This window comes from Prunus persica, chromosome G2 (genome assembly GCF_000346465.2).
Source record: "Prunus persica cultivar Lovell chromosome G2, Prunus_persica_NCBIv2, whole genome shotgun sequence".
Taxonomy (NCBI): domain Eukaryota; kingdom Viridiplantae; phylum Streptophyta; class Magnoliopsida; order Rosales; family Rosaceae; genus Prunus; species Prunus persica.
The window spans coordinates 13,685,490-13,700,292 of NC_034010.1; the positions used below are offsets into that span (position 1 = coordinate 13,685,490).

A 14,803-nucleotide genomic window follows, 5' to 3' on the forward strand; every position below is an offset into this window, starting at 1 on the left:
TTAGTTACATATAATCTCCCTCCATGGCTGTGCATGAAACGAAAGTTCATGATGTTAACCTTATTGATTTCCGGTCCTAAACAACCCGAAAATGATATAGACGTCTACTTGGAGCCTTTGATTGATGATTTAAAATCCTTGTGGGTTGGGATTAGAGGAGTGTATGATGCACATAATGGAGAATACTTTACACTCAGAGCTGCATTAATGTGGACAATTAATGATTTCCCCGCCTATGGAAACTTATCTGGTTGTGTTGTTAAAGGATATAAAGCTTGTCCAATATGCGGCGATGATACACCTAGTCACAGGTTGAAAAATGGCCACAAAATTTGTTACATTGGGCATAGAAAATGGTTACCAATCAATCATCCATATAGGAGGCAACGTGCAGCTTTTAATGGGAAACCTGAATATGGCATACCTCCCGAGCCATTAACCGGAGAAGAAGTGCTGCATATGGTTGAAAATGGTGACAGAGTTTGTTGGAAGAAGAAATCAATATTCTTTGATCTCGAGTATTGGAAATACCTTCCTGTGAGGCATGCCCTAGATGTTATGCACATTGAGAAGAATGTTTGCGATAGTATCATTGGTACATTGCTGGAGATCCCTGGAAAAAATAAAGATGGGATTGCTGCTCGATTAGATTTATTGAACATGGGGGGTCAAAACTGATTTGCAACCCGAGTATGGAGAAAGACGTACTCGTTTGCCTCCTGGGCCTTGGAATTTGTCAAGAGCAGAGAAGAGAGAGGTTTGCAATTCTTTCTATGGTATGAAGGTCCCTGAAGGTTATTCTTCAAATATTAAAAATCTTGTATCTTTACAAGATTCAAGACTTCTTGGCCTTAAATCACATGATTGTCATACCTTAATGCAACAATTGCTCCCTGTGGCAATTCGTTCTGTTTTGGAGAAGCCTGCAAGGTATGCAATAACTCGTTTGTGCTTCTTCTTCAATGCTATATGTGCAAAGACTGTTGATGTTTCCAAGCTAGATAAGTTGGAAGAAGATGTAGTAGTTACTCTGTGTTTGCTTGAGAAGTACTTTCCCCCTTCATTCTTTGATATCATGGTTCATCTAGTAGTACATCTTGTCAGAGAAGTTCGTCTATGTGGGCCAGTATATTTTAGGTGGATGTATCCGTTTGAAAGATATATGAAAGTGCTGAAGGGGTATGTTCAGAATCGTACTCGTCCCGAAGGTTGCATTGCTGAGCGGTATATAGCTGAAGAAGCGGTAGAGTGTTGTACTCAGCATTTATCTGATGTTAGTACAGTTGGAGTGCCTTCAAGCCAAAAGATGGGACTTTCAAAGCCATTATCAGGTTGCACAGTGAGCGTAGTTGATCAGGACCTGTTGAATCAAGCACATCTATATGTCTTGGAGAATACGGAGGAAGTCCTACCTTATATCGAGTACGTATGAGCTTTATTCTTTAAGTTTCCATTTTAAATTATTTCTTATGTTTATCTTCTATATTTAGGACCGTAATGCTTGAATTTTTCGTGTCATGTAGGCAACATATGATTCACATCAAGACTGCTTATCCAAAATTTAGAAAGAGAACAAAGTGGCTGCAGGATAAGCACAATAGCACTTTCATTCAATGGCTACGCTTCAAGGTATATATTGTTGAATAACATATTTCTCTTTTAATTTTCTTCTTATTTATATGTTAGATTGAATTAAGATATGATTAATTTGCAGGTTCAAAGTGAACTTGAGGAAGACAATCATGGCGTATCAGAAAATTTAAGGTGGCTAGCAGCTGGTCCAAACATGTCAGTGCCATTATATAGGAGCTATCTTATTCAAGGTATTAAATTCAATATCAAGGCACAAGATGATGTGCGGACAACTCAAAATAGTGGAGTTTATTTACTTGCACATACCATGCAAGTTGCTAGTGCCAAGGATAAAAACCCAATTCTCTCAAATATGGGTTTCTATGGTGTCATTCAAGAAATTTGGGACCTTGACTACCAAAAGTTTACAATCCCAGTCTTTAGGTGTGATTGGATTGATAGTTCTGGTCTTGTAGTCGACGAACTTGGATTTACCCTTGTAGATTTGAGTAAAATTGGACATAGGAATGACCAATTTGTTTTGGCTTCTCAAGTCAAACAAATATTTTTTGTTGACGACCCGATGCATCGTGGTTGGTCGGTAGTGTTATCAATGCCTAATAGAGAATATAATGATGTTATTGGTGATGAAGTCTTAGGTGATGTGATAATTGAGTGTGAGCCATTTACTAGAGGGATGCCAAATGTTGACACATTTGATGAACTGGTGGGTGAGTTAGGCGGTCAAAATATTCGAGATGGGTGTGAAGATATATGGATTGAATGATGCTTATGTAATTGGCAGTGTATGACATTAATTTTGTAACATATTGTAATGTGATTTCTTCACTTTCTACGTTCAAATAAAACACGACGTTATTGTGAACCAGTTATTCAGCATATTTACCGACGTCTTAAAGCAACGTAACAATGAAGAACCACGACGCAATTGTGAAGCAATTATTCAGGATATCACGTCGGGGAAGGATTAAGAACCGCCATGTAATTCAAAATAACACGACTCCAATCCCATAATACCGACGTCTAAAAAACGAGATATATAATCTGAACGTTAAAAAATACGACGTCATCATACATTTTCCACGTCGCAAGTTCTTTTATAAACGAAGAGGAACGAAATGAATTCCGACGGAAATTCATTATAACCGCCGTCTAATAACAATTAAACGACGTTATTTGTAATACGGCTCTCATCATAATCAACGCCGTCTATATGTTCTGTAATACGGCTCTCATTTATTTGGAACCGACGTTGTTTAGAAGTTCAACGTCGTCTATATTATTAAGTGCGTCGTGAGTAATGATGATAGATTTAAATACAACGTCGACTATATAAATGCCACCGACGTTGTTTCGTATTTCAACGTCAACTGTATAAATACATACGTCGTAAATAATGACACTGACAACTATTTCCACGTCATCTTTTTTAGAAAAATCGAAGTGGAAAATTTATTTCACGACGGTTGTTTGTAAATTAGAGACGTAGTATATTTCAATAACGTCGTCTTCTCATGTATTTAAAGACGTCATATTTTTTCTTGTCGTGTAAATTATATTTTGCGGCCTTGTTCTTTTAACATGTGTCATATTTTTCCTTTTTAACGACGGTGATTTGTTTGAGTTGGTCGTCTATTCTCATCCTCGACTATTTTCTAGAACTTTAGCAGACTAAACACGTCTGTTTTTATTGTTTTCCGACGTTGTTTTATTTAACAACGTCTAATATTTATCGTCGTTGTTTGTTTCTGAAAATATGACGTATAAATTTTGTAATACGACTCTCATATATTTGTAACCGACGTTGTTTCGTTTTTCAACGTCTACTCAATAAATACATACGTCGTAAATAATGACACTGACAACTATTTCCACGTCATCTTTTATCGAAAAATCGAAGTGGAAAATTAATTTTACGACGGCTGTTTTTATATATGCGACGTAGTAGGTATCAATAACGTCGTCTTCTAATGTATTTAAAGACGTCAAATTTTTTATTGTCGTGAAAATGATATTTAACGGCGTCGTTTTTTTTATTTTCGTCGTTGTATGTCTATCTTGCGGCCTTGTTCTCTTAATATGTGTCATATTTTTCCTTTTTAACGACGGTTTTTTTAGAGAGTTGGTCGTCTATTCTCATCCTCGACTGCTTTTTTAGATCTTTTTGCAGTACAAAGACGTCGTTTTGTATTTGTTGATGACGTTGTATATTTTAACAACGACGGTGATTTAGCGTCGTGGTATATGAGGGAAAAGATGACGGTGGATTCCACGACCATTGAAAAATCGAATACACCTGAAAATCCTGCGGACTAGTTAAACGATCCCCCAATTGGATTGTTTTCCCCGGTACCTAGGTGGTGTGATGAGTATATTGTATAGCTATTTATAGTTATATTTATATGTATAGGTATATTTATATGTATATGTATAGTTGAGTGTGTAAGGAATTAGTAGTTTGACAGGAGTTGTAAGATTGAGAGAATGTGATTCTTTTTGAAAGAGATAACTGGTGTTTTTAGAAGGGTTTTAATGAATCATGTTTTGAGTAATTAATTATTGAATTGTGAACCTGCATGACTTGAGCATTATTTTTACATGGTGGGGTTACTATATTGTTTTTAACTGCAAATCTGGTTTTTGTCCACTCACATGTTTTCTGTTTTGCGCCCCCCAGCCAGTAGTCGCTCCAGGAAACATGCGAGTGGTGTACGAAGCTCAAACTGTGCATCTTTCTAGTTAGGAACTGTGTAAATCCTTCTACTCAACTGTTCTTGTAATCTAAATTCAGTAGATGCTCTGTATTGCCCATGATAGATTTTACTTGTGAGGCCGGAGGCCACTTTAGTGACTTGTAGAATTGTGAAAGCATGCCGCTGGTTGGAATTATTATTGTGTGTTTGTTGCAGGTTGAGTAATTATTTTTATTGGAATTGCTTAAATTACAGGGGAGACTCTGCCAAAATTTTAGTAGAAAGTCTCGATTTCTTAGTAGGTGGACCCGGCATCGGGATGATGTCAGAATAAAGACGGGGTCCGCTTCGGTCTTCTGGAAATTCCGCGGCGGGTCCTGTCAGTTTGGTATCAGAGCCACTCTGCCGTGTAGTGCGAGTGTGCCGACGAGGACGTCGGGCCCTTAAGGGGGGTGGATTGTAAGATCCCACATCAACCAAACAGAGAGGGGGTGATGTGCCTTATATGTGCACACCCGCATCCATCTAGCACGAGGCCTTTTGGGAGCTCACTGGCTTCGGAGTCGTAGGAACTCCGAAGTTAAGCGAGTTGGGGGCTAGAGCAACCCCAGGATGGGTGACCCACTAGGAAGTTGCTCGTGAGCTACTAGAAACAAAACCGTGCGGGCAGAGAGGGGGGCCCAAAGCGGACAATATCGTGCTACGGCAGAGCCGATCCCGGGATGTGACATCTAGTAAAGAATATAATAAAGCTAACTAAGAAACGGAACGAAGATGAATTGGAGCGAAAAAAGGTTGAGGCGCAGCGAAGACGTCGACTTTATGGAAGACCCATAAAGAAGTACACGGCTACAAAGGACAGTCTCAAGATTGCTGTAAAGCTCGGTGTATGCGCTTACGGGAAGGACGAAACATCAATAAGCTACTTCGATACAAGAATCTCCTAATGCAGTATGTGAAACCTATGCCCTATTTTGAATCACCTGTTGAGATTTTCGATACCACCACTAGCAGGAAGATAGTGGTACTTGACCCATTCCCTACTAGAGAGATCAACACTTTTATGACAACGCTTTGTGACAAGGAGGGAGCTAAGAAAGCATGAAGTTAAAGTGTTCGTGGGGAATGGAGAACAAGTAGATGTGGAAGCTATTGGAGTAGTTAACTTGAGGTTTGGAATCAAGATTTATTTTTGAGTTAGATGATGTAGGTTTAGTACCCTAAATGAAGAAGAATTTTTTTTTTTTCTATTTCAAGATTATCGAGACTTGGTTTTGTTTTTTGAATTTAATAAAGATGGTTTCGCATTATCTCAAAATTCTGTTGTTCTTGCTACTGGTTTTCTCTCAAATTGATTATACTGTCTCAATTACAATAAAGATGGTGAAGTTTTAATGGCTGAATCGAGTGAGAAAAGGATTGGAAGTGAAGGAACATCCGCTAGGTTATGGCGGAGATGTTTAGTGCACATTTCAAAAGAATGAATGAAAATTCTTGTTAAAAAACAAGTCTTGTCACCACTGACCTTCAATAATGACGAGATTTGTATCGAATGTGTTAAAGGAAAACTCAATAAGACAAAAAAAAAAAGGTGCAATTCGTAGTAGTGATCTTTTATAGATCATTCACACAGATATTTGTGGACCATTCTCTCATTAAAATAAATCACTTTTATAGAGGACCATTCTCGTTTTGGTTATCTATACCTCATAGCAGAAAAATCTCAAGCCTCTGAGATGTTCAAAAATTTTCAAGCTGAAGTTGAAAGGCAACTTGAGAAAAAGATCAAAATTGTGAGGTTAGACAGATGGGTGAATATTGTGGACGTTTTGATGAAGGAGGATGACGTGATAGACTTTTTGCTAGGTATCTATAAGATAATGGAATAGTTGCTCAATACACAAAGCTAGGAACTTCGCAACAGAATGGTGCGGATGAGAGAAGAAATCAGACTTCAAAGGACATGGTTCATAGCATGATTTCCAAAACTAATTTGCCTATGCATCTATGGAAAAAGGCGATCAAAACAGCAAACTACATACTGAATAAAGTGCCCCAGCAAGTCTGTGCCTAAGACACCTTTTGAAATTTAGACTACCAGAAAACCTTATTTGCGACATCTTCATGTATGGGGTTGCAATGCTGAAGCTAGAATCTATAGCCCTTAAGAGAAGAAGCTCGATCCTAAAACGATTAGCTGCTATTTTATTGGTTATCCTGCAAGGTTAAAGGATTTTAGATTTTATTGTCTAAATTATGGTACTCGAATTGTTAAGACTGGCCGTGCAAATTGCCTCCTCCGTTAGTCAAACCGTTAGTGAATTTGTTAAATGCTGACGTGGCGAATGTGGGCTCCATTTTTTAATGACATGGATTCCTCGTGGACAAAACAAATAATAATAAATTAATTTATTGTTTAAATTATTTTAAAAAATTAAACATATTAAATGAAAAATAATAAAATAATAAAAACCTATCTAGATCCAACTGTCCCAACAACACCAGCCCAAGTGGCTTCCCCAGCCCCTCTTTGCTCCTCTATGCTTCTTCCTTCCAATTTCCAAAACATAGCCAACAAGAAGAACAATAGCGTTAGCTGCTGCTTCTTCTTCGTTTTCAAGTCTTCAATAACCACTCAAACCCATCCACACCCTCATCACCCATACCTTCAGAGGACCTGTAGTACACAATCGAGACCAAGATGTTGCTGGCTAGCGCTGTCACCGGTGCTCCTCTAGCAGCGTCTGCTCTCTCTTCCACACTTTGACCTCCCCGTCCGTCGCCTTGGGTATACACCAACCCTTCGACGATGGGGACGATGGAGTTGTTGTCTTTGACGTGTATGGACGAAACGACATCAAAGTGCTTGATCCATAGGGTTTTCTATCTTTTGTGTTGAATTATTGTTTGAAAAGCTAGTGATTTAGGGTATGTCCATTTAAGATCCGATTCCCCTGCTCTATTTTCTTTCAATAACTTATAGATATGTATTGTTGTTTATATTAATTTATGGATCTGTGTTGATGTTTACAGTAGTTTTTAGATCTATATTTTTGCTCATAACAGCTTATAGATCTTGTTTACAGTGACTGGTATGCAATAGATCTGTGTATGCTAGATTTCTTTTGTTATTTGACTCTTTGATTAGTAAATTTGTTAGCTAGTTACTTGTGTAGATTTGTGTTTTCGTGGTTCACGTTGCTGTATATGGTTATTGACTTAAGATTAGATCTTCAGTTGGGTCTTCAAATACTGGATTTGAAAAAGTCGAAATGTTTTTAATAGATCTGATAAAATTATCTATTTGATTTGGAATTCAATTTGACTGTTGGATATGGGTCGGGTTTTTTATTTTTTTATTTTTCTGGGTTGGGATGGGTGGCCTGAGTAAGCTTTGGAGCCCACATGTATGGGGCCCACATGTATGGAGCCCACAGAGAAATTAAGCAAAATATTTTGGAAGCTTATCACCTGCACACTCACGGGTACACTCACGGGTATCCTTTCTCAGCCTATAAATAAGACCACATCAGAGAAAGAAGATAGAGATAGAAGAGAAGAGAAAAGAGGAAAGAAAGAAGGTAAAAGAGAAAAGAAGAGAAAGGGAAACGGAAAGAAACAAAGAGAGGAAAGAGAAGAGAGGAAAGAGAGAAGAGGAAAGAGAGAAGAGGAAAGAGAGAAGAGGAAGAGAAGGAAGAAAGAGGAAAGAGAGAGCAGTGAGAAATTCTCCTAGAGAGAAAATTCAGTGAGCCACACATGTTGTAAACACTAAAGTTGTAGCCATATTATTTTATATAGTGAAAAGTTACTGCTGCTGCTCTCCGAGGACGTAGGCATAGCCGAACCTCGTTAAATGCTGTGTCTCATCTACTTTACGTGCAGCTCAATATTCGTACATATTCCAGGTCATTTTATAACACCTATAATTTAGTTGGTTTTATGTAGTTTGTCCTAAAAGTTACTTGGTATGGTCAATTGTGATGCTTAATTATCTTAATTAATTATTCGTATATAAAGGTAAGTAAAGTAAAATAGTAGATATTGCTTAATGGGCTACAAGACCCATGACTTGTATTGCCACATTTGTCATGGTGAATAACCATACGTCCACCACTTGTGCCGATCGTCTGGGCATATCTTGGTCTTTTTGAATTCACTTTCTACTTCCGGGACCATCCTTGACTCAATCGAAACCATAAAGTTTTGAACAAATACCCACTTCGACCACTACTTTGGGTGGCTAAGGTCACCCATAAAACCCCTCATGCATTTAGGACATTGTTGAGTTAATCTTAAACTATTTGTTGGTTACAGGAAGCTTGGTTATGCTTGAATGACTAGGTGCCCACTTCAGGGCAAGACGTGGTACTCTTTCGGTACGAGATCATTCTTCGACGCGTTCTAGTCAAGGCTCCGAAGACCATGTTTGATGTTCCACTCTTAAGAAAAAAAAGTTTTTTTTTTCATCAACTTGTGTGCCATTTTATGCCTTTAATGAGTATCGTTCTCATTGCTAAATAATGGAGGATGAGAATGCTTGGGATGTAAGTTATCAAACATGGACTTGGGGAGTACAATCACAAAATATATTTTATTTATAAAAAAGTGTTCGCCCTGAGTCATTCATTAGGGCAAACTAATAGTCGTTTGATAAAAACGAAGGAAAGAGAGAATAGAACTTAGAACTTCGGTGCAAAGATAAATTTTCTTAATAATTTGAGTTATAAACCTCTTACATGAATTTAAATCTCAAATAGAAAAACATAAAATAAAAAATTGAGCCTTGATTTTTTAAAGGAAAATGGTAAATGTTGGAGGCTACACTTATCAACTTTTTCTCCCCAATGTCCGTTTCCCAACCTAAGTGGCAATTAATAAGAAGAGTGTCTCATTTTAAAAATAACCGTGTTGTAGTTTAAATTGGGCCAATATGGTCTAACTCAGTGAAAAAGAGCATTGACTTGTGAACTAGTGGTGCGTTAGTAGTGTGTATGTGAGAAGTTTCCTCCCTTTTTATTTATTTATATTTTTTATATTTACACACTTTGATAGCTCTCCTTTTTGTGAAAGCTTTGTTCTTGAACGTTGGGTTGGCGTTTTCAAGCCTAGATTTGTTATTGCTAGGTTGTTTTTTTCGGGGGCTTCTAGCCCCGTAGTGAATTTTTTTCCTTCATATTGTAGAACCTAGTGTGATAGTGCTTTTGGTTGGGAAAAAAATTTTGAAAAAAAAAAGTTTATAAGTGTAGCTAGCTTCCTTGATTCCATCCACATCTCATCGTTATGATTTTCTTCAAGCTTACAAGGCAACGAGTATGGATTGACACAATTTATAAATAAATAAATAAAAAAGCCCCCCTTTATGATCAAGATAGACACTCTGCCAATAAACGCAGCAACCATGCTCTGCATTTTGACCAAGAAAAAAGAAAAAAAGAAACCATGTAGGCTGCATGCCAATATAGGTGCATGGTGTGTGATGCTTGCCATGAAATTGGCATGATCAATCTCATCTGCTACACTCGTTTGTCATGACTCATGTGGAACCTTTTAGGAGTGATTTGCAATAAACAAAAATTAAAAAAATTAAAAACAAAAGCACATTTTCCTTAATTATAATATTAATCTCGCTTGTGCACATACACATATACTTTGATTTATATAAGAATTTATGTAAAAAAAGTAAATCTTTTACTAATAAAATTTTCAATGATATTGCATTTAATGATATCACAATCAGGTCATTTTAGAAGTCAAATTATGCATTTAAGATTTATGTGAAATCATTCATTGCAAGACTTTTGTCAAAATAATAAGAGATATCTGGTCATATACCTATTCTTAGCACTAATAATATAGATATATTTTACACCATTTAATTTCTATAAACAAACCCAAAAAATGACATCTGGCCTTATTAAATTTAATTTTAATTATTAAATTACTTTGATGACCTATTGAGTGTTTTGGGTATTTTTACGAGGTTTTGGTGTTGGGTTTGTTTTAAAAAATTGATGACAGTTTTATAATTTATAAGAAATTAAAAGCCACCTTGTTATTGTAAATAGGCTTTGGGTATGTTTTTAAAATTCATTTCATATAGGGTTATATATATAAAATTTGAGCCCCTATATTGGGTATAATAGTGAATCTCCCAATTAATAAATGCATATTATGTCATGCGATTTGCAAAATCAATATATGAAGCTCCATGGAAGGTTTCAAGAAGTCATTGACATGTTTACTAATTCATAATTGGAATCAAAATAAGGAGTTGAATTCCTATTACGGATACTCCTATGTTTATTTCACGTGGAAGAATCAAAATGCGAGTGTTACTCAAATAAAATCAGGAACTCTTGGGTGAGAGAGGTAGTATTCTAAATCCTAGAGAACTAACCCATTAGGAATTCATATTTTTTACCCATTATATCCTCACACAATTTTAAAATTTTAAAATTTTCCATCTACTTGAACCGAACAAAGAGGGTAGTTTAGTAATCAATTTGGTTTCAATTCCAATTCTTGTGAATTTAGTAAACAACTTATAAGGAATTAATATTACTCCTACTCCAATTCTATATAGTAAAATAAACAACTTCAGAATAAATCCGAAATCTAAACTTTCCTCAATCCAATCCAATCAGATTAGTATGTAATCCAAAAAAAAGAAGGAAGAAGCTATATGTAAGTTATGAAACAGGAAATAAGGAAAAACAAACGGGAAAGAAGCAAATCTTTTTTCTCCATCAGGAAAAGGAAAAAAAAAAGTTAGTCTTTCTGGTAGGAGTAATAAATGCAGTCAATTACCAGGAAGCTACAGTGAACTTTCTTCCCTCCTTCCTGAATTTGAAGCGACCGTCCTGTATATATATCCTATACGAATTCTCTCTTCCTCGAATATTAACACTCATTAAACCCTTTGTTTTTTGGCTAAACTTTAGTTTGCTTTCCTGTTTATTGATCTTCATCAACTCGCAGTTTTCCTTGTCCATTGCCATGTCTCGGAGGTCACGAAAACCCGCTGAACAGGCTTTTAATGCTGAAGACCATGCACCAACAGAACCGAAAACGCACAAGCAGAGGTGGCGGTTGGCCTTGACGGTCATATCCTTCACCAGGGCTCTTAATACACTTGCCAAGAAAGTAATTTATGACAAGGGCCAAGTACCTCGATCCATCTCTTACATATCCATTGATGTACCCAGCAACGAAGACGATAGTGCAGGCAAAAGCAGTCGTTCTTTGCTTGATCTTGATCAGAAGGCGCTTACTGATATGGTGAAGGACAAGAACCTTGATCTTTTGAGTCAATTTGGAGGAGTTAAAGATTTGGCTTCTACTCTTGGAACTGATGTGAAGGGGGGAATTGGCGGGGGAGAGGCTGATTTGATGCATAGGAAAGATGTTTTTGGAGCCAATGTGTTTCAGAAGCCGCCTGCAAAACGCTTCATGAGTTTTTTCATTGAAGCATTCAAGGACACAACCATCATAATACTTCTGGTATGTGCTATACTCTCTCTAGGGTTTGGAATTCAAAAGCATGGCTTGAAAAACGGTTGGTATGATGGTGGTAGCATTGTTCTTGCTGTCTTGTTAGTCGTTATTGTCACTGCTGTCTCGAACTTCAAGCAGTCGAGGCAATTTGATAAGCTTTCGACCAAGAGTAGTGACATAAGTGTTGAAATTGTGAGAGCTGGACAACGCCGTCCCATATCAATATTTGATATTGTGGTGGGTGATCTTGTTTGCCTGAAGATTGGGGATCAGGTTCCGGCAGATGGGGTGTTTATGGAAGGGCATTCATTGAAGGTGGACGAATCCAGCATGACAGGGGAAAGCGAACACATTGAGATCAATAGTGGAAACCATCCCTTTCTGTTATCTGGCACAAAGGTGACAGATGGGTTTGGTTTGATGCTTGTCACTTCTGTGGGCATGAACACAGCCTGGGGCGAGATGATGAGCTCAATAAGTCGGGATTTAGATGAGCAGACACCTTTACAGGCACGGCTTGACAAGCTTACATCTTATATTGGGAAGGTTGGTTTGGCAGTGGCTGTGCTTGTTCTTGCGGTTTCGCTGATTCGTTATTTCACCGGACACACCACAGATGACAAGGGGAACAGAGAATTCTATGGAGGCAAGACAAAGTTCGATGATGTAGTGAATTCTGCTCTGGATATTTTAGCTGCAGCAATCACAATTGTTGTTGTGGCGATTCCTGAAGGTTTGCCTCTGGCCGTTACCTTGACTCTTGCGTATTCAATGAAGAAGATGATGAATGACAACGCCTTGGTTCGAAGGCTCTCTGCATGTGAGACGATGGGATCAGCCACAACCATCTGCACTGACAAAACAGGCACTCTTACCATGAATGAGATGAAGGTTACAGAGTTTTGGCTTGGTCCAGAAGCAATGACAGAAGAGAATCAGTCAGAGATAACACAACCCATTCTGCAATTACTCCATCAGGCTGTAGGCTTAAACACAACTGGCAGTGTTTGTATGCCGAATTCTTCATCCGTCCCTGAGATTTCTGGTAGCCCAACTGAGAAAGCAATACTTTCTTGGGCTGTGTTTGATTTGGGAATGAATTCTGAAGAAGTGAAACAAGGCTGTCAGATAATCCATGTTGAAACTTTCAATTCGGAGAAAAAGAGAAGCGGTGTTTTGATGAGGAGGAACGGTGAAAAGGCAACTGAAACCCACTGGAAAGGAGCAGCTGAGATGATACTGGCCTTGTGCTCAAATTATTATGACAAGACTGGAAAAGTGAGAGCCATCAGTGATGAAGAAAGATTGCATGTTGAGTCAATTATTCAGAACATGGCAGCCAAAAGCTTGCGGTGCATTGCCTTTGCTCATAAAATTTCTGAAGAAGAGAATGGCAGTCAGGGTCATGAGAAGCTTGAAGAAAGTGGGCTGACATTGTTGGGTCTTGTGGGTTTGAAGGATCCGTGCAGACCTGGAGTTCGAACAGCAGTAGACGCTTGCAGAGCTGCTGGAGTGAAAATTAAGATGATAACCGGTGACAATGTGCATACTGCAAAAGCTATAGCTGTTGAATGTGGGATACTGAAACCAGAGGAGGATCTGGAGGATGATGCAGTTGTAGAAGGTGTCCAATTTCGAAATTACTCACCTGAAGAGACAATGGAAAGGATCGATAAGATTCGCGTGATGGCAAGATCGTCACCATTTGATAAGCTAAAGATGGTACAGTACTTGAAGCAGAAAGGCCATGTGGTTGCAGTGACGGGAGATGGCACGAATGATGCACCTGCCCTAAAGGAAGCAGATATTGGGCTTTCAATGGGGATCCAAGGCACTGAAGTTGCAAAGGAGAGCTCAGACATTGTGATCTTAGATGATAACTTCACTTCTGTGGTGACTGTTCTGCGATGGGGCAGGTGTGTTTATAACAATATTCAAAAGTTCCTTCAGTTCCAGCTCACAGTAAATGTTGCTGCCCTTGTGATCAACTTTGTTGCCGCTGTTTCGTCTGGCAAAGTTCCACTGACTGCTGTCCAGTTGCTGTGGGTGAACCTTATAATGGATACATTGGGGGCTTTAGCTTTGGCCACTGAACAACCAACCAACGAACTCATGGACAAGAAACCAGTGGGTCGAACGGAGCCACTCATAACCAGAGTCATGTGGAGAAACCTCTTATCTCAGGCTTTGTATCAGATCACCATCTTGCTGACTCTACAGTTTAAGGGAAGATCCATCTTTGGCGTGGATGAGAAGGCCAAGAATACCCTTATCTTCAACACTTTTGTTTTTTGCCAAGTCTTCAATGAGTTCAATTCCAGGAACATGGAGAAGAAGAACATATTCAAGGGGTTACTCAAGAACAAGTTGTTCTTAGCAATAATTGGCATCACTGCAGTTCTTCAAATAGTGATGGTTGAACTTCTGACGAAGTTTGCAAGTACTAAGAGGCTGAATTGGGGGCAATGGGGTGCTTGCATTGGGATTGCAGCGATGTCTTGGCCGATTGGTTGGCTTGTTAAGTACATTCCTGTTTCTGGATAGCAGGTGCCAAGGCATATAGTTCCTGAAAAATTGTCGAACAGATAGAAACAGACTAATTCTTTTGTTGCTCTTTTACTATTCAATTTTTTTGTCTTCTTTTTTTACAGTAGTTTCTCAAAGAGATTTTCTCAATCCAGGATTAGATATATTGGTAAATGATGATGTAACTAGTTATAACATCTTCAGCTCAATGATGCAATTCTCTTTTTTTTTATATCTTTTTTATCACACTGACGCAGTTCTTTTATGGAACTAGAAAGTAACAATTCTTGCTTCAGCCCTTTTGTTTGCTACATTACAATGAAAGGAGTAATTCCTATCAAGAAAAAGGAAACAATGAAAGCAATAACAAAGCCAAGAAAAAGAATGACTTGTTCCGTTGATCATTATATCTTTTCCGGCTAACAATCTGATGCAGAACACTCAATTGATAATGCAGGCAAACAAGCCAAAAGAATGTTTACAATTAGCCAAAACAT

At 38.1% G+C, this 14,803-nt stretch overlaps 1 protein-coding gene across 1 annotated transcript; it reads left to right on the forward strand.

The window, feature by feature from the left end:
- Nucleotides 11,215–14,461, forward strand: LOC18786652 (putative calcium-transporting ATPase 13, plasma membrane-type). The gene has a single exon (XM_007220104.2). The coding sequence runs from the start codon at nt 11,283–11,285 to the stop codon at nt 14,322–14,324; it is 3,042 nt and encodes a 1,013-aa protein (XP_007220166.1). The 5' UTR covers nt 11,215–11,282; the 3' UTR covers nt 14,325–14,461.